At 37.6% G+C, this 26,950-nt stretch overlaps 1 protein-coding gene across 1 annotated transcript in view; it reads right to left on the bottom strand.

The window, feature by feature from the left end:
- The window catches only part of pcxb (pyruvate carboxylase b), a 357,875-nt gene that overhangs the window by 46,839 nt on the left and 284,086 nt on the right, over positions 1–26,950 (bottom strand). Inside the window, exons 14-16 of the mRNA XM_022678445.2 lie at positions 15,542–15,698; positions 9,949–10,189; positions 8,507–8,756 (exon numbers count right to left, since the gene is read on the bottom strand). Of these exons, the coding sequence (XP_022534166.2) occupies positions 8,507–8,756; positions 9,949–10,189; positions 15,542–15,698 (648 nt within the window). The remainder of the gene's footprint in view (positions 1–8,506; positions 8,757–9,948; positions 10,190–15,541; positions 15,699–26,950) is intronic.

Consider the following 26,950-nt stretch of genomic DNA (forward strand, 5'->3'; position numbering starts at 1 on the left):
CGATAATATAAGGTACATGTGAGTCTTGGTTCCTCCCAAGGAAGGTTTCTCCCTCCTCCAGCTCTGCAGGAATTGTTCCTTGCCTCTGTGCTCACTGGGAATTCTGTATTGTATGTTCAGTTTTGTCTGATTCTTTGTCATTGACATCATACTGAATGTAAAACATGGTGGTGGTAGTGTGATGGTCTTGGGCTGCTTTGCTGCTTCAAGGCCAGGACATTTTGCTGTAATAGATGGAACTAGGAATTTTGCTGTCTACCAGACAATCCTGAGGGAGAATCTCCCTGGCCATCTTTTCATGACCTCAAGCTCAGGTATACTTGGGTTCTGCAGCAGGACAATGACCCAAAGCACACAAACAAGTCCACCTCTGAATGGCTTAAAAATAAAAGTCAAAGTCTGATAAGAAAGCTGTGGCATGATCTTAAACAGGACATGTATGCTTGAAAACCCTCTGATGTGGCTGAAATAAACAATTCTGTAAGATGTGAGATGTGAAAGACTCATTGGCAGTTATCAGTAAAGCTTGCAGTTGACTGCAGTTGTTGCCTCTAAAAGTTACTTGAATTAGGGGGGAAATACTTTTTCATACAAGACTAGATTGGTTTGGATTGTTTTTTTCCTTTAATAAATTAAATGATCATTTAAAAAAGAGATTTTTGTATTTACTCATGTCATCTTTGTCTAATATTAAAGTTCGTTTGATAATCACAAAAACATCAGTTTGACAAAAAGGCACAAACAAATACTTTTTCACACCACTGTATATTTGTTCCTGATTCTTGATACTTTAACCAGTAATACTTAAGCTTTGCATCATTCCCACATAAAGACCTTATATGGTAGGAAATCAGTGTGGTCAGCTTTTTCTGTATTACTGTTGCTCAGTTCCAGCCACACACACACACACACACACACACACACACACACAAGCAGGGAAGATTTTTGCTACTACTCTTACGACTCACACACAAAATATACCCCAGTGGTGTTTCCAGTCACAAAAAAAATCAACTTTGCAGAAATGTTCCACTTTGCAAGCTTAAATCAAGACACTAGAGTATTACCCAATGTATTGTCTTCTGTTCAAACACTCATTTCCAAGCAATTTCCAAAGAGCTAAACTGCTGTGTCATCTTCCCGGGGACAGGGTAAACGTGTGACCTAAACTGTGCATCAGCAGAACAGAGTTATAACATACATCTTTTATTATTTCACCACTAAACATACATCACACACAACACTCAATCTTTCCCTGAAGAACCTGCTGCAGATCTTCTATGATTTCTAACTCAGGAGCATCAGTAAAGTCGTGCAGTTCAGATCAGCACTCTGTAACTAGTCCCACTGATTCACTGATCATCTATAAGTCTTTATTCTGGGAATGGCATATCCTCAGTTTTTCTCTGCTTTGGTTGAAAATGTCATCTTCCATTGTGCACTTCCTATTTCTTGCCTGTTTTCATTGTTGTAAGTTACTCCAAAGTCCTGTGACAGTGCCTCCATTGAGTGAAGATGAAAGCTCGTACACACACACACACACACACACACCCCTTCTCCTGACGTGCAGAAACCCAACCGCTGCATCTTTTTAAACTACCGCCCACACAACATCTTGCAGCTCGTCGCGCTCGGCGGAATGACAGAGTCAGCTTTACACCCCGTCTCCTTTCATATGACAACACCTTCCAAATCCTTGTTTAAACTTTTCACACCACAGGCTGATTAGCAAACTCAGGCCTTGGATGTTTCATGTTATGAGTTCATCTGAATATGTTATGTAGGGCAATGATGCTTAGTTTGAAAAGAGATAATCTACAAAAGCTAGCGGTAAATCTGCAAAAAACAACTCTAAATCTGCAAAAGCCAACTGTAAATCTACAAAGACAAACTGTAAATCTGCAAAAAACAACTCTAAATCTGCAAAAAACAACTGTTAATCTACAAAAACCAACTGTAAATCTGCAAAAGCCAACTCTAAATCTACAAAAACCAACTGTAAATCTGCAAAAGCCAACTCTAAATCTACAAAAAACAACTGTAAATCTGCAAAAGCCAACTCTAAATCTACAAAAAACAACTGTAAATCTGCGAAAGCCAACTGTAAATCTACGAAATCCAATTGTAAATCTGCAAAAGCCAACTGTAAATCTACGAAATCCAATTGTAAATCTGCGAAAGCCACAAAGGCTGATGCTAAATGTGTACAGGCCAACAGTAGATTTACAAAAAGGTTCTGAATTACAGTGCTGTGTTCAGTGGAGGTGTAAAGAAACATCAAATGAAAGGTTCTTTAGATAAACCAAGGTTCTGTGTCATTGGTCCACATACAGGGGTTGGACAATGAAACTGAAACCTGTCATTTTAGTGTGTGAGGTTTCATGACTAAATTGGAGCAGCCTGGTGGCCAATCTTCATTAATTGCACATTGTACCAGTAAGAGCAGAGTGTGAAGGCAGGGTAAGAGCACATTATTGCTCAAAATACTGCAATGCACACAACATTATGGGTGACATACCAGAGTTCAAAAGAGGACACATTGTTGGTGCACGTCTTGCTGGCGCATCTGTGACCAAGACAGCAAGTCTTTGTGATGTATCAAGAGCCACAGTATCCAGGGTAATGTCAGCATACCACCAAGAAGGACGAACCACATCCAACAGGATTAACTGTGGACGCAAGAGGAAGCTGTCTGAAAGGGATGTTCGGGTGCTAACCCGGATTGTATCTAAAAACATAAAACCACGGCTGCCCAAATCACGGCAGAATTCAATGTGCGCTTCAACTCTCCTGTTTCCACCAGAACTGTCCGTCGGGAAAATAAATTATTGTGGTTTAAAACCAGGTGTTTCAGTTTCATTGTCCAACCCCTGTAACTCTGTTAAGCACCTTTATTATGAAGACAATGTGGCTGTTCGAGGCTCATCAGGTAGAGCTCCACTGATACATCACTAATTGTTCATTTAGCTCTAATTTTAACAGCTGGACCGTGTGGTCAGTCAGTGATGTGAGAAAATGAAATTTAAGAGTACATGCTAAAAATAGGAAGTAAAAATATCTGTTGTAATTACCATCATTTTAATCTGAGCAATGTTAATTACTATGTGCATTGAGTATGCGGACAAACTTACTGGTTATAATTATCAGCCATAATTTTAAAATCAAACCAATGGTAATTACTATGTTCAGATGGAGAGATAGATACTTTATTGATTCCAAAGAAAAGTGTATGCATGCTGTGCATGAAACATAAATATATCGGTTGGTATTAGCCATCATTTAAAAATCCAACCAATGTTAATTACTATGTTCACTGATTATGCATGCTAAAAAGGACTGGTCTTCCATTCCTAGTTGAAGTCCTGTTGAGATTCTATTATGCGCTGCTTCAATGAGGGGCTAGCAGTATATCTGTATGAGAGATGTACTTTAAGACGCTAGGACTCAATATCAGCAATGAGATGATGAGGGACAAATGACTTGATGCTGACAGCAACCCAAGCTGAATTAGGTTGTTTTAAGCAGAGAACCGGCAAATATATTAAATTATTTTCAGTTGTTATGATTCTTGTTTACTTCTATTTACCACATATTGTTAAAGCAGTGGATTCTCAGAGGGCATTAATAAGCCTGGTAATGATGCAATCAATAGCTCTGTTAAAATAAAAACCTTCAGAAGTCATGATGGGGTCATGAGCCAAATACATGCTAGGCAGGAGAAAAAAAGAATAATTCTACTGAAGTAATTTTCATTTATTTATTTGAGTAGTATTTTATAGATTAATTACCTGTAATGTTTGCCTGACACACTTTTTTTCAACCTATTTACTAATTAGGATTGGATACTAAATAATTCCTATGGTATACTTAATGATTTATAGTAGGTACTGAATAATTGTTAGTAGGTACTGAATAATTGATTGTAGAATGTAAATAATTCATAGTAAGTACTGAATAACTGATAGCAAAATATAAATAATTCATAGTAGATACTGACTAATTCACAGCCAATACTGAATAAATGGTAGTAGAAGGTGAATAATTCATGGTAGATACTGACTAATTTATAGCTGATACTAAAGAAAAAAAAAAAGATTGTAGAATGTGAATAATTCATTGCAGATACTGACTAATTCATTGCTAACACCAAATAAATGATAGTAGAAAGTGAATAATTCATAGACGATACTGGCTAATTTACAGCTGATACTAAATATATAATAGTAGAAAGTGAATAATTCATATTAGACACTGGTTAATTTTGGCTGATACTGAATATCTGATAGAACAAAGTGAATAATTCATAGTAGATACTTACTAATTCACAGCTGATACAAAATAACTGATAGCAGAAAGTGAATAATTCATGGTGGATACTGACTAATGTATAGCTGATACTGAATAAATGATAGTAGAAGGTAAATAATTTATAGTGGATAGTACTGACTTATTTATAGATGATACTGAATAAATGATAGTATAAAGTGAATAATTTATAGTAGATACTGACTAATTCATAGTAGATACTGACTAATGTATAGCTGATACTGAATATACAATAGTACAATGTGTTGTAGATAGTGTTGTAGATAACACAAAGTGTTGTAGATAGATAGTAGATACTGACGAATTTATAGCTGATACTGAATAAACAATAGTATGAAGTGAATAATTCATAGTAGATACTGACTAATTTATAGCTGATACTGAATAATGTATAGCTGATACTGAATAAACAAAAGTACAAAGTGAATAATTCATAGTAGATATTGACTAATGTATAGTGGATACTGAGGGATTCATATTGTTTATGGAATAGAGCATAGTTTTTACTGTATTCTTGGCAGATACTAATTTTCATAGTGGCCACTAAGAAATCCTAAAGTAATTCAAGGACTTTAGGGGTTAAGAAAGGCTCAATTGATTACTGATCAACTTGAGTTAATCAATCAACTTTTCTGCTAGTCTGAAATGTCCCTCAGCTCTCATTGATTTTTGGGCTTCTGTTATGATACACACTCCAGTGTAATTAGGAAGAGACACAAACATGCAGGCAGAATTACTACAAAGCTGGGATCACTGCCCTGGTCCTCCATGCTGGTGACTTTTCCTCCAGCACTGGAAGAGCTTCTTCTCATGGGAGATTTTGCTGGTGGAATCGATTAGGTCCTTCTGTGGTTTTGTCAGTCTGTGCAGTGGGCTGTGTAACTTCACCATTATTTGTGTCTTTGAAGGTGTTCCCCTCGGAGTTGTGCAGTCATCCCCCGCTTAACCTCGGCCAGAGTTCTGCTGGGTTCTCTCCTGTCCCAGAGTGGGATGGTTGGCTGTCTGCTAAAGCGATGACTCTGTTAGCTAGCTGAGTTCAGAGCTGGCTGAGAGAGCTTGTGCTGATGCAGCCCACCTTGTGCTGTCTTTACTTAACGGCAGACAGGCCACCCTTTATCTTACCTACAGCTGTGTGGAGCCTCAGGGAAGGGGGGAACATCTTTGGGACAGTGAAAGGTGGAGATAGGAGGTAGTGGGGGCATTCATGGTAGTGAAACACAAACACTCTCTAACTTCTTCTTTTGCTAAAGTAATTACATTAGTAGTTACATTAACTGTGTTAGCCTGTTTGTAGACATGGCGTATAGTATTATCATCAACAAGTATATGTATGGAAAAATGGTTTATCAGATATCAGACAGAAAAAAGAAATCTGTCCTGAAACAAACCTTTATTGTTTTTAGGTATTTAGACCTGACAGACAAGTTTTACATGTTTTACATCTCTAGTCAAAATATTTAACTAAAAAAGGCTATATTTACTGTAAGTACTTTATTTTAACACTATAAGGTGCACTTAAAATCCTTTAATTTTCCCAAAAATCGACAGTGTGCCTCATGTATGAATTTTACCAGTCAAGTTGAAAGTAAGGTTTCTGCAGTACTAAGGCTGGAGCAGTATTAGCATTAGCCGCTAACCGCAGGGCTAGCTCTTTCGCCGTTCAAAGGTAAGTATTTTGGACTGTAGTCTGCGTGTTTACCATATTAAAACAAGCTACCTGGAACAAACCGCTAGCTGATAGGGTCCTGGGTTACCGGAACATTCAGGGTTCCTTAATCTAGCTCTGCTTAATGCAGCTAAATGCAGCTAAACGCAGCTAGCACTGCAGCTAACTGCGCTAAAATGCTGGAAATTTAAAATTACTGTCAATAAACAGAAATGCTACGCTCACCCAAATAATCAGTTTTTAGGAGAGAAATTTGTGTAGATTAATACCCAGCACTCGTTTGACTTTGAAAGAAAATATATATATTTTTTTTAAGAATTAGAGTTTTGTTTACTTAGGCACTTCCCCTAGCAGTGAGACCTGCTGAATTAGAAGGCAAACATGGCATCACCATTGTTCCTTCAATTGTTATAATTTGTGCCAAATGAAAATAGACCAGAAAATAGATATTCATTGATAGTGTGCCTTATAATCTGTAAAATACGGTATTTTTTATTAAAGGACAATTAGATCAGTTTTGGAAGATACTCCAGGCCACCTTCAGTAGCTCCAATGTAAAAATAAGCAGCCCACTTTAGTCGCTTAACTTGTCTGAGCTTTTGGAGTAATGCGAAAGCTACCTACATTTCACTACCGCTGTAAAGCGTGCAGATCAATTCCTGTGCCATTTTGATAGATGCGAGTTGTTAATATTCTGCCTGAGTCTTTTTCCCTGTTCTAAATAATGTGTATTTGATGGCCTTCACAAATCCTGTTTTACAATACAGCACACAGTAAAATCAGCAGTGTTCAATGAACAGCTAGAGTGTTAAATTAACTAATTCAGAGCCCATTGACTGCTTTGGTTTTTTACTGTGTAGCTCCGTGTCTCACAGTTGTGTCCTCAGTGTGGAGGGAGGTTAACTGTGAAGCTGTGGCCATTAATCAGACTCCAGTCTTTAATCAGTGTCTCTGGATACCATCTCTACATTCTTTTCATTAGAACTGCTGCCTGAACAGCGAACGCTCCGAAGTCATTTTAATATAATTTAACATTTTTTTTTGTGTGAAAAGTCAGTGGAGCAGTAGCTCTGGTATTTAATCTGAAAACTAAATGGGAAACTTTAGCTGACAGTTTTACCAGTGTACTTTTGTGACTTATTATTTAAACCACCTGTTGAAATTTTCCACACAACAGCGTGGAAGTTGAGTGCTTTTATCTAACACCAGAAAAAGCAACACACTGTGCCGATACCCAGCGCTTGCTCCCGCAGCCTTTCCATCCTTTTTTCTGCCTTTCTTCCCACCCTGTGAAGTTCCCTCTTTGTCTCCTCCTTTATTTATTCCAATGGGCCTAAGTGTTCTTGTGCTTCTTCCTGTTGTGTTTTTGTTGTGTTCTCCTCCTGGGAGACTCTTCTGTGTTACCTTCTGCATTAAACGCTGCTTTGAAGGATCTGAAGGATACACTGTGCTACTTGGCCTCTGTCCTTTTGTTGTTTGTGGACAGTTTTCCTGCCTAATTAACTGAAAGAACTACCTAACGATTGTCCGTCTTCTTCTTGAAAGGTGAAATGTTCGTTTCATCTTAAAAAAAAAGAAAAAAAAAAGCTGAAACTTGACCTTGTTTTTTTGTCCTTGCCTCTAACTTTATCTTTCACCCAGGTCTGTTGCAACAAGGCAACGAACCAGTCAATCGCCTAGGGCCTGAGATGGGCTACATCTACCAGAAAATGTCTAATGAATGATTATGAATTTAATGCAATGAAAAACTGTGTGAGCCTCCCTTTAAAATTTGTGATGGTCAGTGTGGGAAAGTACAAAAACACTCTAAGTAGAATCCCCTCAAGGAAGCCCCTCCCACAAGTTGCTGACAATAGCCAGCCAGCCAGGTTTGTGATTCCTGCAGTCTGCAAAATATGAAACTTCAGAAACTTTATCAGAAAAGCCAGAAAAGAAAGGAGAGATGAATAAGACGAAATTAATAAATCAAACAGTGATAGTTGATCATGTACATTGGATAAAGTAGGCCTACGTATTTTGTAAAAACTGTGTAATTTAGCAACAGCTAGGCTAGCAACAAAATATATGGGTAATGTTTATGTTTACGCTACCTGCCTGGCAGTCAATTGAGTTTTTTTTTTTTTTTGCTCATATAATAGGTCCATTTTGCTTGGTGCCTCCAAATGCCTTGAAACAGCCTTGACTTCACCTTATGCTTGGCAACAATCCACAGCTCTTCTGCTTCAACTGCAGCCCAAAACAATACTGAAACACACACTGACCACTGACCAATGTCCACAGCACACACAATTACCACAAGGAGCACACGCAGCACAATGGCTTCCTCTGCGACAGATGATTAATGAGCTCTGCTCATTAATTTGACACTAGAATTGAATTAAATAAATTTGATTGGCAAGCGCAGCAGCTCTTATCACATTCCACCAGTGTGCGTGTTGACACTGACTTTCAGACAATTTAAATCATACAGCTAATTGGTCGGCGCTTTGACTGACAGCTCTGCGGTCCACTCACCGGTGTCGAGCTTGGTGCCTTTGGTGCAGGCCACTATAGCTCCCATGCTGGGTTGAGAGGTCATGCCAGCCATAGAGTCCACGGCAACGTCTACGATGTCCGCCCCCGCCTCTGCGCACGCCAGCATGGCCGCCACACCTGCTCCCGCCGTGTCGTGAGTGTGGACGTGGATGGGCATGTCTGGGAAACGGTCCCGCAGTGCAGTGATCAGAATACGACTCGACTCAGGCTTCAGCAGGCCAGCCATGTCCTACAGAAAGACCCTCAGCATTACTACAACATCTACAGCATGTCCCTGTATGGTAGAAATATATAAGTTGTAGAAATATCTTGGGACATAATGATTTGACTGATCTATGATTTATGGGTCACTGCATCGTGAAATCTCCACTTGCACCAGATGTTTTGATTTTCATTTTGATAAATAAAAAATTCAAATTTCTCCTGTTTTTATCTGGCCAATTGTCCCACCCAATCAGCTGTATATCCATCATCACCAGTGATGTCACAACACCAGGAGGGTGAAGACTAGCACATGACTCCTCCGACACATGTATAGCCAATCACCACCTCTTTTCCAACTGCTGCTGATGCACAATTGTCGAGTAGCATCACAGTGCGCTCGGAGGAAAACGCAGCGACTCAGCTCAGATACAGCTCGGGGTTCCGGCAGCCAAAGGGCAAGCTGCATCACTGGGATTCGAACAAGCAATGTCCAAATCATAGTGGCAGCGCTTTAGACCAGGAGACATTATTGCATTTTCTTTTTTGAAAACCAATGTTAAATAATATGATTACACGTGTTTCAATAATAATTTAATTTTGATCAGATTGTTTTGATTCACTTTGTTAAATAGTATATATATATACTATACATATACATATATATATATATATATATATATATATATATATATATATATATATATATATATATATATATATATATATATGTTAAGTTTGGGCACCCCTGGTCAAATTAAATATTTTGTTTATCTGCTAGGTAAAAATAAAAGGATCAAAAACTTAAAAAATCAAAGGCACACGCCATATTAATTATTATTGCATTTTAAGCTTTAGAGTGTCCCTTAGTGTATATACACTTAGACAACCACTGAAATAGACTCTATACAGTAACTTTATGCTCTCTATGTGTATGTATTATTATACTGATTTCATTATGTATGTATTTTTTATACTTGACAACACAACACAGAAATGATCATAATCATTTAAACATATTTTTTTTAATAATTATTATTCTAAAATTTCAAAATCAATGAATTTATGAATGAAGTGTACTTAACTTCTTAAACTCTAGCCGTACTATTTGGTTATAAACCCTAATAACTCAGAAATGACCTGCCAGTAAAAGCTGTAATGTATTTTTGAACAAATGTGAAACAACTCTGTACTGTGTGTTCCTCATTCACACACTGTACCTTAATGCTCAGTATGTGTGTTCCAGCCTTGACCAGCTCATCAGCCAGCTGCACGTAGTAATCCAGCGAGTATTTCTGTCTCATGGGGTCTGAAACATCTCCTGTGTAAGAGATTGCTGCCTCCACCACTCCTCCAGCTGAGCCGGCTGCCTCCATCCCCAGCAGCATGTTGGGCAGATAATTCAGAGAGTCGAACACACGGAAAATATCCATCCCGTTCTCTTTCGCCACCTCACAGAACCTGCAAAGAGAGAGAAAGAGAGAGAGGATGTGGGGATGAGACAGTGATGGAATTAAGTGTAATAATATAGGCTCTATTTGGTTTAGGATCATGGAGAGGTGTCAGTAAATAATGTGTCTGAATAGACAAAGAGATAATCAAGCTGCATGCAGTCTATACCAATGATTTATAAAGGGAAATGACTGTGTTTGTGTGTGTGTGTGTGTGTGTGTGCATGCATGTATGCATGTACATAAAAAAGATATCTGTTCTAATTGTTTGTGTCTGGTTTTAAAAGCAGCACCCCCTCATATAACCTCACTACAAATGGAAGCTTCACAGCACAAGCAGATATGAATTATGCATCAGATTTTGTGATATCACAACTTTAAAATAGGCTGCTTTTTAGGGACTGGGAAGTACATAGTATCTGAAATCCGCTTACCCACTGAATCAAACATATCTGAATAAGTGGGGAAAATGTTTTTTTTTTTTTCAGTTGTAAAGAGGGAATTGACAGGTTAATAAAAAGGTTTGCCATCTTTACGTCTGACAGCTAGCTAAGTTAATATTATACTACGTTTATCTGTATGATGTTGCTGTCATAAAAAAACATGAATATATGACAAATAATCTGTCAATTCTCTTTTACATTTTGTCAATAGACAAAACCTAGAAGTTTAAGAAGCTATTTTCTTCTCTTACAGTTCTTTCAAAACATTTTCTACCTTATTTCTCATATGTCTTCACTTATAGCTCTGGACAAAAAATAAGATACCTCTTAAAAATGATGAGTTTTTTTTATTTTACCAAATTGAAAACCTCTGGAATATAATCAAGAGGAAGATGGATGATCACAAGCCATCAAACCAAGCTGAACTGCTTGATTCTTTGCACCAGGAGTAAAGGCATAAAGTTATCCAAAAGCAGTGTGTAAGACTGGTGGAGGAGAACATGCCAAGACGCACGAAAACTGTGAATAAAAACCAGGGTTATTTCACCAAATAATGTTTCCTGAACTCTCAAAACTTTATGAATATGAACTTGTTTTCTTTGCATTATTTGAGCTCTGAAAGCTCTGCATCTTTTTCATTATTTTAGCCATTTCTCATTTTCTGCAAATAAATGCTCTAAATGACTAAATATTTTTATTTTGAATTTGGGAAAAAAGTTATCAGTAGTTTATAGAATAAACAACAATGGTTATTTTACTCAAACACATACCTATAAACAGCAAAATCAGAGAAACTGATTCAGAAACTGAAGTTTGTCAATCCTAATCGTATCTATGGACAAGCACATGTTTAAAACAAGTGAAGCAGTAACTACTCAGCATGCAGCATGTGAGCGATACTTGAAAATAACGAGCCAAGCTGAAAACATCACTCAGCCAAGACACAGAGAGAGAAAGAGAGAAAGAGAGAGATTTGTAATTGGAAATACATGTGCTCATGCTTGTGGTCCTACGGCACAATTCAGAGCCAAGTGTCTCTACGGTGTCTTGGGAGTGTGTCTCCATGGTTACATTTACAGTCAGTTAAATATGGCAGTTTTATCCTGTTATATGCCAGATTCTTTCTTCTTCTAAAGCAGAAGGAGTCTGGCTTTTTCAGGTGTAATTAATGGGGGTACATGGGGTACCTTTCAGCAAGGGGTCACACGCTGGACTCCACAGTGTGTACAGAGACATGAAAACATGAGAAAAGTATAATCTAATGAGAGCCTTCTGTTCTAACTCGCAATTTTATCTGCTTGCTTGGATTCAATGTTCATGGATGAGCTCCAGCGGTGTGATGGATTGTCTACAGTAGGACAGTTCAAGGCCAGCATATTCATAATCTCCCTTTCTCTCTCTCTCTCTCTTTCTCTCACTCTCTCTTTGTGTGTGTGTGTTTGTTTTCGAACACACATCAGGACAAAAATGCACTGAATTTGTAGGACAACCAGAGAAAACAATGCTGGCCTACTTTTTTATACCACAGCAATGATACAACTTTTAAGTATTATTTCAAGTATTATTTTTTTCTTTCTTCCTTTCTTATCTGAAACAAAAATGTATTTAAATGAAATAAAATAATATCACAATATTTCATGGTATTTTTGTGATAACGATACTTTTGGCGGTACGACAAAACACTGAATGAAAAAAACATATTTCAAGAATACACTACTGCAAAACAATAAAAATTAAATGTAATTATTGCAGACAATATGATATGGAACACCTCTAACTGAGATATAAAAAAATACAATGATTTTATCAGACTTATAATAAAAATAAAAACAATGATTCAGAATGTCATGATACTAATAATAATAATGCACTCCAAATATCTCCATATATCCAGGATTAAAGTAAAATAAATGATACTGGACAGATCTAATCTGTCTCTAGTAGATATAGAATGGGAAATTAGAACAGTGTGTATTTTTTCTTTTGCTGAAAACTGTAAAAAATGTAGTACCCTGATGTGATAATTAGAGGTGGTTTATATTGTTCACGATATTCAAAAATGTTGTCGATATTATTGTGTATGATACAATATGGCACAACCCTACTTGGTGCAGTTAAAATTTGGCTTACAAATAGGCCCAAATTGTTCAAAAAAGGTTAATACTCACCACACATAAGGTGTAGCTAGCTTTACAATAGCTACACAATATGGTAAATACATAATACAAGATTTAAAAACATTGTCTTGATACAAGACATGTATCACAATATTTTGCTTTGCAGACATCAGCAGCAGATTCTTCATAACTGCTGCACAAATACTATTTTATACTTAGCACTGTGACTTTATTCAAAACGTGATGCACCGATTACTACAATACATAAAATTGTAAACAAGACAATTAATTGTAATTTTTAAATCATATTTTAACACTGTTTAGAACTGTTATAGTATTAAAATAAATCACTATTATATGAATAAGATTTGAAAGGAAAAAAGTTTACTTCTTATCCAAACATAACAGTGGGATCTGAACACAGAGCACAACACTGCCCTCTAGTGGGCATGATTTAAACACAACACAAAATGAACCACTGCCTGACACCAGTCTTTACATGTAAATGAATAATTAGGAATTTAAATTGTTTTTATAAAAATTGATACTGTATTACAACGCATAATGTTCCTATAATTTGATATACAAATTATTCCTTATACCACTAATAATTACACTGTTTGTAATGAAACGTGCAGTTGGTCAGTGTTCTTACTGTACTGAAGTACTGAAGGTATCCACAATATTTGCCGATACTCTGTCCATTGATTTTCATGAACGATCATGCACTAGAAGTTAACTGAAGTTAAGCAGTTATGCAAGGAGGTGGGGGCCATAACACCTGCACAGGACTGTAGAACACTCATTAACAGCTACAGAAAGTGTTTGGTTGCAGTTACTGTTGTTAACGGAGGTGCAACCAGCTACTGAACAAAATGTTCAATCACTTTTTTTAGATGGCGAGACAAGGTCTTATATATATTTTTATATATATTATAATTACATGGGATGTTCATTGCACTGCTGTGCCTTTTGTTCCCTCAGTGTTCCTTCCAATTTATGCATTATTAGATTTTAGAGCAAGATGTAATATCATTAAATGTTTTAAATATGGATTCAGAAATTGTTTCAGATGGGGTAAACTCTTTGTCATGGCACTGTAGATACAGTATATTGTGTCTTGTGTGTGATTCTATGTCCTGTCATGGTATAAAAACAAATGTTCATATCTCTGTGTGTGTGGAAGAGTACACAAGGACAGCACAAACAGCACATGAGGACATGAGAACATGAGAAGAGCGTAATGGAGTAAATGGACAGAGGGTCAGAAGGGAAGGAGAAGTGAGAATGTAAATGGGAAATAAATGTTCCAGGACCACGAGCAGCCAGCAGCCCCGTGTGCTCATGGTTTTACTGTCCAAATCTGCTCTAGGGATAGTTTTCCCAAGAGACACACACACACACACACACACAAATGTGTCTCTGTTAGAAAAGCTGTGAAATGTAGAGTTTTGTTTTTCTCACTTGTTCAATCTGGGAATTGCTTTTCTCCGAACAGCCACGGACACGCTTGCAACCAAAATCTTACTATTATGTATTTTTTTAACAGTAGGCAAAAACACTGTATATGTATCAGTTTAACTTCACTAATAATGCACTGCATTTACTGCATTCATTCAAATCGGTATCTGCATCTTCACCACATGAATAAAACATTAATACAGGCTGATTGATGAGTGTTGCGAGTATATATATATTCTAGTGCTTGGCGATATGGGAAAAATCATATATCACGACAGGGATTTTTTTATATCACGATAATAATATATATCATGATATACCACGTTTAAGTATTTTTTCAGTTATTCTTCGAAAAATATGACAAAATAATATTATTGCTTACTTTTTTCCAACTTTATTTCAAAGTGACATTAAACCCAACTTTTACAAATGAGAATTACTACCTTTTAGTGATATATGTATCAAATGAAAACAGATGAGGTAGATCCAGTAGCTAATTTTTTCAAAAGAACAATGCGTCTCCATTGTTCAGCTCTCATGAGTTTAATAACGTAAAGCATATCGCAAACCGGCATGTCTGAGTGTCTGGCAAATAACGTAAAGCAGCGTCATGTCATAAACCCACATTATGAAGCTTTTTTGCGAAGATTACTTTATTATCACTTATATAAACCGAGTTGTTGCAAAGTGACCACATTACAATACATTTCATCATAGCCTACTTTATATATTTGCATGAATAATTGATGAAATATAAATATATATATATATGTGTGTGTGTGCAGATGATGCACATTAATGTACACATCTGAATGAAGAAAATGCAGAGTGTTGCTTTACCAGCATATATATTTTTCCGATAGATTTTTGTAGCATAACTTATCTGCTGTTTTAGAGATATGAACACCGTTCCAACTCCAAACTGTTTAGTCTGATTGAGTGATTCTGGATTGTTTACAGCTATTGGGTACATGCACTTATCATCTCAGCACAGGGTGTTTTCTTTTCAAGCCTTTTCATCTCATTTCCATTCATTTGTACCCTTACCAAACCCTATTGTCACTTTTTTTGAATATCACCAAACTGCATGTAGTGTTCCAGTTTTAATCCACAGTATATGAACCTACATGCATATGTTTGTCATTGTATATCCTTTGTTGCTCCCAGTAACTCAATAATTCATTTTCAGACACTGCCAAGATATACAGTTTTTGTTTACACTATCGCACATTTAATGTTTGGTAAGGTTTGGCTTATCTCTACAGTTCCTCAGTACGTTTTTGTTATACAAACTTAAAGGTAATGTTTGTTATGTGTGTGTGTGGGTGTGAATATATTTACTTGAATACAGAATTGTCGGGGTAGTTAGTGTATCCCACTGCATTGGCTCCTCTCAGCAGCATCTGGAAAGGCACATTGGGTAATAAAGCTCTGAGCTCCTGCAGCCTCCGCCATGGACACTCATACAGGAACCGCATAGCCACATCAAATGTAGCTCCTGCAGAGAGAGAGAGAAAGAAAGAGAGAGAGAAAGAAAGAGAGAGCGAGAGAGAGAGAGAGAGAGAGAGAGAGAGAGAGAGAGAGAGAGAGAGAGAGAGAGAGAGCACTTTTAAACATTCAGTTCAAAATATACTTTGGCTCAATCCCATTTCTATTTTGTATCTTTACCCCTTGCGCTTGAGTGTACCCCTTTACCTCTTGGTAAAGAGTTACAAACCTCTGGAATATAATCAAGAGGAAGATGGATGATCACAAGCCATCAAACCAAGCTGAACTGCTTGAATTTTTGCATAAAGTTATCCAAAAGTAGTGTGTAAGACTAGTGGAGAAGAACATGCCAAGATGCATACAAAACTGTGATTAAAAACCAGGGTTATTCCACCAAATATTGATTTCTGAACGCTTAAACTTTATGAATATGAACTTGTTTTCTTTATATTGTTTAAGGTCTAAAAGCTCTGCATCTTTTTTTTAGAGATGTATATCTATAGCAGTTGAGCGCTAACATTCAGCTGTCTTCAGAAAGGAGGCAGGTGGTGGAACAATTCATTATTATTGTTAATTCCTTAATTTTTCTGTGATGGATAAGCTGAAATTAGCTTCTATTAACTTTTATTTTCTTTCATTTTTCCACAACATCTTAAATACTGCGGTCTCTGCCATCTGTTGCACCATTTAAGGTGGACTGGGTGGACTGGGAAAGATGAACTGAGTTGAACTACTAGAGATTTTTTATGCTTGTTATGAAAAAAAATGGCCATAAAACCCTCAAATTTGTGTCAGGGTGATCTTTCCAGTGATTTCTCAGAGCCCTTTGTTTTGAGTATGCCTATGAAAATTCAGTTTGAAGGGCCATATAGACCTAACACTCCCTCACTACCACCCCAGTCTAACAAGAAGTGAAACACCCTACCCTTAGGCGTGCCCAAGCACAATAGAGGGGTAGGGCTAAGTGGTAGAGCCAACGGGTGAAATGGGATTGTGTCTTTAACTGCTAACCCATTATGCTCAGTGTCTGCCAGGAGCTACTGATGGTTCCAAGCAGATTCCAAGCAGTTAAAGAGGTTAATCCCTTATGTCCTTATGCTTATTAACTATTACACTCTGAGCATTACTATTCATTAACTACATCCAAAGAAATGAAATCTGGCTGTGCTGTTCTTAAACTGTATCAGAAGAGGAAAGGTCAGGGACCACTGGTGCTTCTGAAGAGTATTTAAATTAAAGAGGTTACATAAAAAAGTTAATTTAAGTGAATTTAAGAGGAGCTCTGAAGCAAAGCAGAGCTGTAGATAAATCACACCACCATTATACTACAGTATTTTAAAGACCTCTGGATCATTCATACTCATAAAAAAATAGCTAAATTAATTAAAAATGCTTGATTTCACCAAACTAAAGAGTCTACAGGTTCTTCCCCTATCACAATCTGCATTTGGTGACACCTTGTGTAGCAGGCTAATGCATTGATGGTATTTTTTATTAATCAGTTGCCACTTTAAGTCAGATCTTCTTTGACACCCAAGAATAAATGTTTGCAGAGAAAAAAACATACATTAAAGCAGCTAAAAAAGAGAAAAAGTGATCTAGTGCACTCTCAAAATTTAAAATGCATGTAACACCATGTGATATCCTCCAGTACATCTGCAGCACTTGATGTTAATTGTGGTTTATGCAATGTTCATCACATCTGCTCTGACACCTCTGTTAAAACTGATTACAGATCAGCAGGTTGTCAACAGTGCTGCAGTCTGCTCTTTTTGAGCTGTCTCACACATGTCTGGTCTGATACAATACTTAACCTGTGTGTTCAAGTTACTCAACTGCTTGAGTCCTTTCTGCACCCTACAGGACTGGAGCAATAATGACTGCTGGGAAAGGGTTATCCTCTGTGGCATTTGCTCCTCAGAGGTGACCTCCACCAGTGATGCTCCAGGAGCTCAGCCATAAATAAATAGTTATATATATGAACCTACACCCCCCAGCCATCCAGCGAGGTTCTCTGGACAAGCAAGGTTAGGTCTTGCAACGTCTACCAGCTAAGAGAGTGCTGTGACCTCTTATAAGACCAGAACTTTTAACACTGCAAAGCTTTTTCATCATGTTTCTGACATACCAATGAGAGCCACAAAACTTAGGCTCTGACAGAAGCCATTGTAAAAATCTTACAACAAAGCCACAATAGTTTGGAACTCCTGGTGTCTAGCTGGACAAGACCATCTGCCATTGTGAGATAAACAATAGCTTGTCCACCAGCAAAGTCTGAAGTTTGGCCCACAGATTCAGTAAAGCATGAAACATCTGGGCCGTGAGGTAATTTGAACTATAAATGATAATGAAGAAAAAAAAAATAGGAATAAAATGCAAAAAAAAGTTATTTGGCAAGCTTTTGTTTTACATTCCTGTTTTGTCTTTCTGTTGCACTCGGCGTGACTTTAGTTTCCGCCCATTCTTGTTTTTTTCCGCCCGTTCTTGGGCGTTTTTTTCCCCAGCTGTGTCCCAATTCACTAGCCGGGGCAGCAGTAGTGTATTGGACCTCGACACTGATGACACAGGTATGTTTATTTTTTTTTTCTTTCTACTTATGCTTACCCGCTTTTAAGATCAACTGTTCTGCAATTGGGTTCAACAACCCTCTGGGCTGGAGAACTACTAGTCTGTAGCACTTCATCCCATTACACTTCTTCATTTTCCAAAACAGATTTTTTTTATTTTTGTGGTTTTCCACACAATGACTTGGAAAATATCTGCTTAATTGCTGATCCCTGCACTAGAGAATCTTATTTATCACAACTATCCATCTATAATAGTAAATTTGGTGACAAGAACTTCCACCTATTGAGACGCCCCTTTACATTTATTTTCAGCGATCTTATCTTACTTTATCTCAACACAATCACTATTCCTCAAGCATAAAGCCACCTGCCCCCTAGGTCAATCCATCTGGAAGCGCCAATTAACCACTATCCCACTCTCCAATTACAACAAATACACTTTGGCTTACTTTTTAATAAAGTCCATGTCCTACTGAGAACTGACAAACACAACTAGGTCATCTGCGCAGGCTGAGTCACAATTAGTGTGTGTTACAATCAAACCGGTATTCCTGTCTCTCAGGGGCACAACAAAGGCTTTATAACACTCAACAGGAAGACCACTGATGGTAGGTGTCTGGCCATTCTCTATACCCCGGAGAGGCTCGTGCAGCTCTTCCGGAGAGAGCACAATATTGAGCAGTTCAGCTGACTGTGGCGAGACCCTGACCTGGTTGTAAAAGAAAACTCCTCCACCTCCTGCACCTCCGCCCACACGCTCTCAGAGAGCTCTGAGGAAAAAGCTGACTGTCTGCTTGTAAATTTCAGTGGGCTCAGATGTTAGATCCCCTGACTCTGTTCTCACAGCATGCGTAAACCTTTTCCTGACCATTATTACGCTGGAGACCACAGAAGAACTTCAAGGGGCATCCATTTCCATCACACTATGAAAATGCGACCAGACCAGAGCCTCCTGAGCTGTTGCCTAGCAGATCAGCTAATGCAGCCTTTGTGCCACACAGAGCTTCAATTTGCCCCTGCCTTCATGTAGCCTCTTCTTAACCCTGCAGCCCCACCACTTCAATCTCCAGAGCTTTAGGAGATCTGGGTATGTCCCTTGTGACTTTGAAAGTGTGCTGCTGACAGAATATTTTACGTTTGCACTTTGACCATGTCTCGCTATTGTAGCAGTGAAATTAAAGATGGTTTGTGTAATATAATTACATACAAATAAAATTAAAGAACTCACGATTAACCTTAGAATGCTAACTGTTATATATTTTTCACAATAATTTTCATGTGATTTTTATTGTGTTGCTGCTGTCTGAGTTGCATGGGACTTTGGGTAGCATCAGGGCGCTAATTGATGTCATTAATGTTATGGTTGATTCCCTCCTTTTTTGCGATTTGCTTTTGTTCGGGTGATTTTCATCCAACGTTAGAGATAGAAAGTAACATACAGTATTTTATAGATGTAATTTACCTGATGTTAGTGTTTGTGTGTTTAAATCAGGCGCACACATGTCCCAGGAATGGGTGAACCAAAGACCAAGTTCCCAGCAGCATTTTTATTTTTTTGTTAAGGTTTACCTGGTTCTCCAATAGTTTTTTATTTTATTTTATGTGATGATGTATGTTGTAAAATTAAAGAAGGATTCCAAAACTTGACATACAGTGTATACCCAACGTTAATGATGGTGTTACTTATTTGAACGTTAGTGTTCCAGGGTTAAAATGATTGAAACTGCCCAGTGTTAAAGTGCCAAAAATCATGCTACATGACCTTTAGTTACAGTGCACTGGAGCACACAACGATCTGAGCTGTCAACTGGAGAACCAACAAAAAGGTGGTTATTTTTAAACCATCAAAGCAATCTAACTCTACCATTAAACTGTATTATCTCTACAGTAAGCCAATGGGGACCACTTTAAAATAAGGCTCCGCTATAAAGGTTTTATAAAAAGTTCATAAAGAAGTTTAACAGTTATACATTAAGTTGTAAATACTTTAAACACATTAATAAGCACTTACAACACATAAACGGAAGAAAGAACAACAGTGAACATAACTTTTTAACATACCTAATAAAATATTACCAAAAAAGTCAGTTTAGCTATTTGATATGTTATTATAGTTAAATGAATAAAGTTAACAAAAATGTTGATGCATAAGACAAAGTAAGATAAGCATCTAGTAAGATCTGAGGTTTAACCGCAAAAACGAATGTGAAATTAATATTTGGTACATGGCAAGACACTGTTGCCCTTTCTATGTATGTGTTGTAACTGCCTATTAATGGTTTATAACCTAATTAATAAACATTAATTAAACTCCTCTGTAAACTATTTATAAACCCTTTATAAATAAGCCTTATTTTAAAGTGGTATCAGCCAATGTATATTACCTTAACTCTATTAGAAGCTACCTTCAAATGTCAGAGAAGTTAATAACCCTTTAGTATCTCTTGCAGGTGCGAACGAGAAGCAGCATGAGGTTCCTCATGGTTCTTGTTCATGTTGTACAGTTATAATCCCCATTTAAGTCTTTTTATTTAAGTTAAAAAAAAAAAGACAGTAGAATTACAACCTTCATCTTCCTTTTTCAGCAATAGAATTCATGTATAGAATTTCCATGTGTATTCAGACTCAGCTAATCACATATCTCTCTCATGGTTGTCATTCCTGGAATTCTGTTTCCACTTGATTCTTCTTACTTGTGTCTTTATACGCTTGTTTCTTTGAGTTCTTCTTTGGTCTTCATCGCTGTTTTTTGACTATTTCACCTATAATCATCTGCACTGTGTGTATTTAATACTGATTTACAGCTGTAGAAAAGACTAGGCAGTTTAAACCAGCTAGCTTTGGAACATTTCTAAAACAGACAAATCAGACATGTATATGACTGTAAAGGGAACCATCACCACTCGAACCCCGCCATCTTATCCACTGTTCCAACATCTGTATTAACTTCTTAACTTCCCCCCATCCGACGACATATTTTCATTCATTCTCCAATTTCACCTCCAATTTCAGGATATAACCTGCAGCACTGCTGCACTGGCTGGAGTTCTCTCAGAGCAGCTGGTCCTTACACCTCCAGCATGCCCTTCTTAGTAAAGAATCTCTGGCCTGGTGCCGCCCCGGCAGTCTCGGCCTGCCGAGCAGCAGCCGCAGGAGGACAGGCCACCAAAGACTTAGCTGCAACAGGGCCTGGCTACTCAGTGCTGCTGGTACTCAGCCAGTCACCATTACAATTGGGTCTCCAGGGCAAGCTCAAAATGTCCTGTGTGTGATATATCTGTATCTAAAAAATATTCAGTGTAATCAAATCAAACAGGACCAAGTGCTTAACCAGGGATGCGATTTTTCTAAATGGGAGACTAGTTTACCCAAACGAGATTTCTCCAAAGCAATGAATTCATTCTTCATGAAAAATGGGAAGAAATTTGATAAGATGTTATCTTACTACTGCACATACACAAGAGAGAAAGAGAGTGATGGAAAGAGAAAGACAGACAGAGAAAAGGAGACAGAAGGCAAGAGGAAACGATAATGAGAGAGATGAAGATATGTACAAAAAAAGTAAGATGTAAAAGGGAGAGAGTAAAAGAGCAAAATAGGAAGAGAAATGGAGAGAGAGTGAGAAGAAGTCAGAAAAAGAAGGAGAGATCAAAGGATCAAAGAAGACAAACAAAGAAAACTAGAAAAATGGAAAGAAAAAAGGGGCACAGACAGAAAGAGAAAGATGGAAAGCGAGGAGGTAAGAGAGAATGAGAAAGAAAGAGAGAAAAACAATGGGAAAAGATATGGAAAGAGAAAGGAAAAACAAGAGGGAAAAGGGACAGTTTATATGTAAAATATATGTAAATATGTAAAATATGGAAAGAGAAATTGGGAGAAAATGTCAGGAAAAGGAGGACAGATCAAAGAAAAGATAGAATAAAGACAAAGAGAATTAGAGAGAATAGACAGAAGAAAAAGATGAAAAGTAATAAAGACAGAGAATAAGAAACTAAAAGAGAGATGGAAAGAGAAAAAGAAAAAGAAATTGAAAAAGAAGGAAATAGTAAAAAGAGGAAACAAGAAAGATAAAGACGTAAAAATGTAAAAAGAACAGGGGATTGAGAAAGCAAAGAAAGAAGAAAGTAAAACAGAGTGAGAGAACAAAAGAAAGAAGTGAAAAAGGGGTGAATGAAGGAAAAAAAGACAAACAAGAACAGCAAAAAAGAGTATGAGAGAGAGAGAGTTAGTCTGAGCATGTCAAGCAATAATAGTCCAGGGTTCAATTGATGTAACCTCTTGTCTGCACAACACACACACACACACACACACACACACACACACACACACACACACACACACACACACACACACACACACACACACACACACACACACACACACTTGCCCTTGAGCATACACAATGCTTTAAGTGATGCTGATGTTAAGAGCTGTAGACGTATTTTCTACAGGTTAAGGTGTAAGTTCATGTTTATAGCTCATCACCAAAACACACACACACACACACTGCACTGCACTGCACTTGTATACACATGTATATCAGTACACACACAGTCTGTACCTTACATAAGTTAGTGAGCATGTTTAATTAAAGATGAAAAGAAGGATAAGAGGTGAAAACTATAGAGCATTAGCTTCTAAATCTGGCTGTTTTTTGGAACAGAAGGGTTTATCGTTTTGGACCAGCTCCTCTCTCCTTGTTCAGTGCGTCTGTTTCAGATGAGCAAGTTTTTAGTGTCTTGGGACTCGAATGACTTTATCTAGTCTGTGACCAGCTGTCACCGGCCCTCTGTCTGCAATGTTTATCGCCATAAATCAAGCCTGAAGCCTCAAGAGCTCTCAGTGAAAGAAAGGCAAGTGATCTGCACGCTGAAAAGAAGAGAACTCAATCAGCAACCAGCAATCACCATGGCCACAGAAAAATCAACACCCTGGAACATCTTAAAAAAAGAAAACAAAGCACCTCTAATCACAGACAACTTTAGGGACACGGGGAGCAGGAACTGTTTGCAGTAAATTTATAAAAGCCACACCTGCTGAATTACAAAAGCTTCAAAAATCATACTCTGACTCTTCAAATCAGCAAGTTCAGTATCAACAACCAGAGGCCCGGATTACATGCGAGATACACTCACCAATCACTTTACCTGCCCCCTACTAATTCATGCAGTTTTTATAGAATCAGCCTGTTGTGTAGCAGTAGTGCAGTACATAAAGTCATAGAGGTGTGGGCCAGTGGCTTCAGATAATGTACACATCAATAATCAAAAATACACCGAATTATGGCTAACTATCAATGAACGTACATTTTTTGGTCCATTTTCATGCATAAGGCACACTGGATTATAAGGCGCTTTATGCAAAACTAGTAAGGAACAGGGGTCGTCATGTTCCTCTTATTCCCCTAATTCAGCAGGTCTTCGCGCTGGTTGGTGGTGGTGGGGTAACTAAAGTAAGGCTAAACTAAGTAAACAAAACTGTAATTCTCAAATAAAACATTTTCTTTTAAAGTCAAAAGAGCACTGGATGTTAATCTACACAGGTTTCTCTCCTGATAACCATTTATTTGGGTGAATGAAGCTCATCCGTTTATTTACAGTAAGCTAGATGTCCAGATTTCAGCTTACAGTTAGTGCTATTAAGTGCCGCCTGGCAGAGTGTTTAGGTAATCCAGGTGGATATCAGCTAATGGTTCTTCCTATGTAGCTTACTTTAACACAGTAAACACACAGGCCACAGTCCGATATACTCACTTCTGAATGGTGAAAGAGCTAGCGCTTAGCTGCTAATGCTAATGATGCTCCAGCAGTGCTAGCCGAGGTGAGCAGCAGGTTACATTCTGATTTCTTCAACTCTAAACAGCAAAAGAGCTAGCACTTAGCACAGTTAGCGGCTAATGCTAAGACTAATGCTACTCCAGCCCTGGTGCTGGAGAAACTTCACTGAAACTCCTGTATACCTCTGTACTTCAGCAGAGTGGCTTTACTGCTCCTTACAACCTGACTGGAAAACTTCATAGTTAAAAAAGCGCACTAACGATTTTTGGGAAAATTAAAGGATTTTAAGTGCGCCTTATAGTGCGAAAAATATGGTAATAAGCTTATTATGTAAAGTTTGTATGCCAGATTGGCAACTTGGTGCATTCACACTATTTAAAGATGTGAATGCATGTTTTTAAACCCATTTAAAACACTCATGAACCATTTCACCACTGGTCAATTATGAAGCAGGACAAGGATGCAAAGCATCCAGTCTTGGCAGCCATAAAGGAAAAAAGCCTTAAAGAAAAACAGCTGGCAGTGGACTGCTCAGCTTTACAATTTTCATTCAGTCAAGCATTCACAGACATTTGTTGAGTCTTCCTGTCTGTTTATGCTATGCTGACTCCAAAGGCAAATATCAAAAACAAGGAAAAAGTCAATAACCAAGGCACACATCCACTGCTCTGTGTGCTCAGTCAACACAGCTGGAACTCCGACACCTTTATTGAACATTTCTATGTATGTACTCTCCTATCCTTTTCAATCTAAAAGGAATTCAATAAAGTGATTTGAGTGATACTTATGACTTATAGCTTCATCTTGTCTTATCTTAAATCCAGACACCTTGAATGTTTAACAAGTCTAGGCAAGCTTTGTTTTTTGTTTTTTTTTTTCTAACTGGCATTGGCTGCACAGCATCTGCCATACAGGTGTGTCTCCATTTTTAACATTGAGAAGATGATGGAAAGACAATAAAGATATAATGGTTTAAAATACATACCTTTACTCTTAATCAACATCCTTGAGAAGAGTTTATAGAAATTAATTTATAGAAATTATGATTATGTTCTGTTGTGCATTATGTAACTGCAGGGCTGTTTAAGGTGGGAAGGCGTAAGCATGACATTTTTTTTAGCAAGTTTTAGCTTCATCCTTTTTTTCCCACAACTATTTTATATTTCTCTTTACATAAAATTACAAACAAGAAAAAATATACATTGCCTGGTCAGAAAAAGTCTCCACCTGGATTAAATTAAAGCAAATTATGTGGGGTTGATGCTGCAGTTGGTCAGGTCAGCAACAGTATGTGCTGAAAGAATGAGGTCAGCTGACTACCTGAATATACTGAATATAGACCAGGTTATTCCATTAATTAATTTTTTCTTGCCTAATGACACGGAAATATTCCAAGATGACAATGTCAGGATTCATGGGGCTGGAATTGTGAAAGAGTGATTCAGGGAGCATGAGATCATCATTTTCACACATGGATTGTTCACCACAGAGTCCAGACCTTAACCCCATTGAAAATCTTTGGGATGTGCTGGATGGAGATGACTTTGTGCAGCTGTTGGTCAGACTCTACCATCATCAATGTTGCTGCAAGATCTTGGTGAAAATTAATGCAACACTGGATTGAAATACATCTTGTGACATTGAAGACAGAAGCTTGTGACAGAAGCTTATTAAAACAATGCCACAGTGAACGTGTGACGCAATCAAAGCTAAAGGTGGTCCAACCAAATATTAGAGTGTGACCTCTTTTTTTCTTGGCCAGGCAGCAAATAATAAATGTGGCATCACTGCCATAATAAAGTGGAAGGTATTGTTTTATATTTTAATTCTACACTGTTGAAAGATGTAGCAAATGACAGCCAGCCCAGTTTTGATACTACAATATTTTCGAGATAGAAATATAACAATAAAAATAGATGATAGTGTTGCTAAACAACACTATCATCTATTTTTATTGTTAAATTTCTATCTCGAAAATATCATCAGAAGAAAATGAGAGCATGGTCTATTGTTCATTGATTGTTTCTTCTAAAATCAAGGGTATTGAAAAAAAAAAGTTTTTATCACGTTTTTTGTTGGAGTAACTCTCCACTGTCTCTACTGTCCAGAGAAGAAATTCTATTAATTCTAATTTTGGAACACACATTTTGCTGAGAGGATTTGATTGCATTGAGTGACAAAAGTATGAGGGAAAGCAGTCAGGATGTTAAAATCTCCAACTCATCCCAAAAGTATTGGATAAAGCACCATCATTCCAGCACACAGATTAATGGTGGGGGCTTTTTTCCCCTCTATATCCCACACCTAGTATTAGCCATTTTAGTTTCCAATAAGGTAATGCTTATCTGCTCCAGAGAGTCCAATTTCATTGGCAGTACCTCTTCTCAAGCTGTATGTGCTTCATTTGCATCAATTTGCATCAGTGTCAGCAATGGGTACATCTTAAATGCATTTATTAGAAGATTGTCCACAAACATTTGGACATGTAATGTGGTTTAGGTGCCATTTATCACGTTCACCACAAGGTGAAAGGTTATATATCATACCTGGTAAACATTCACATCTCAGAGAGCTCTCCATTTGTGACTAGGACAAGCGCAATTTGCATTTTACAATTTAGCATATTGGTATTCCCCAATTTCTGAGAGCACTCGAATGCAGAATTACCACACAGACTGTAGCATGGAGCTGCTATTCAGTTACGTCTTACAGAAGATATGCTGAGAGAGTCAAATATGATTGAATTCCTATGGAGCTTTTGGGTAAATCTGCAGCTGCAGAATTGCAATTTAGCTCCATTCACCCCATTCGCTGGAAACTCACTTGTGTGCGCTCTCTCTCTCTCATATCCTTTCGTACAATGGGAAGAATGGTGGCTGGGCTGTCCTTAAACTGCGCTATTAACAGAATGTTCTGGG

This window comes from Astyanax mexicanus, chromosome 8, assembly GCF_023375975.1.
Source record: "Astyanax mexicanus isolate ESR-SI-001 chromosome 8, AstMex3_surface, whole genome shotgun sequence".
In the NCBI taxonomy this organism is placed as follows: Eukaryota; Metazoa; Chordata; class Actinopteri; order Characiformes; family Acestrorhamphidae; genus Astyanax; species Astyanax mexicanus.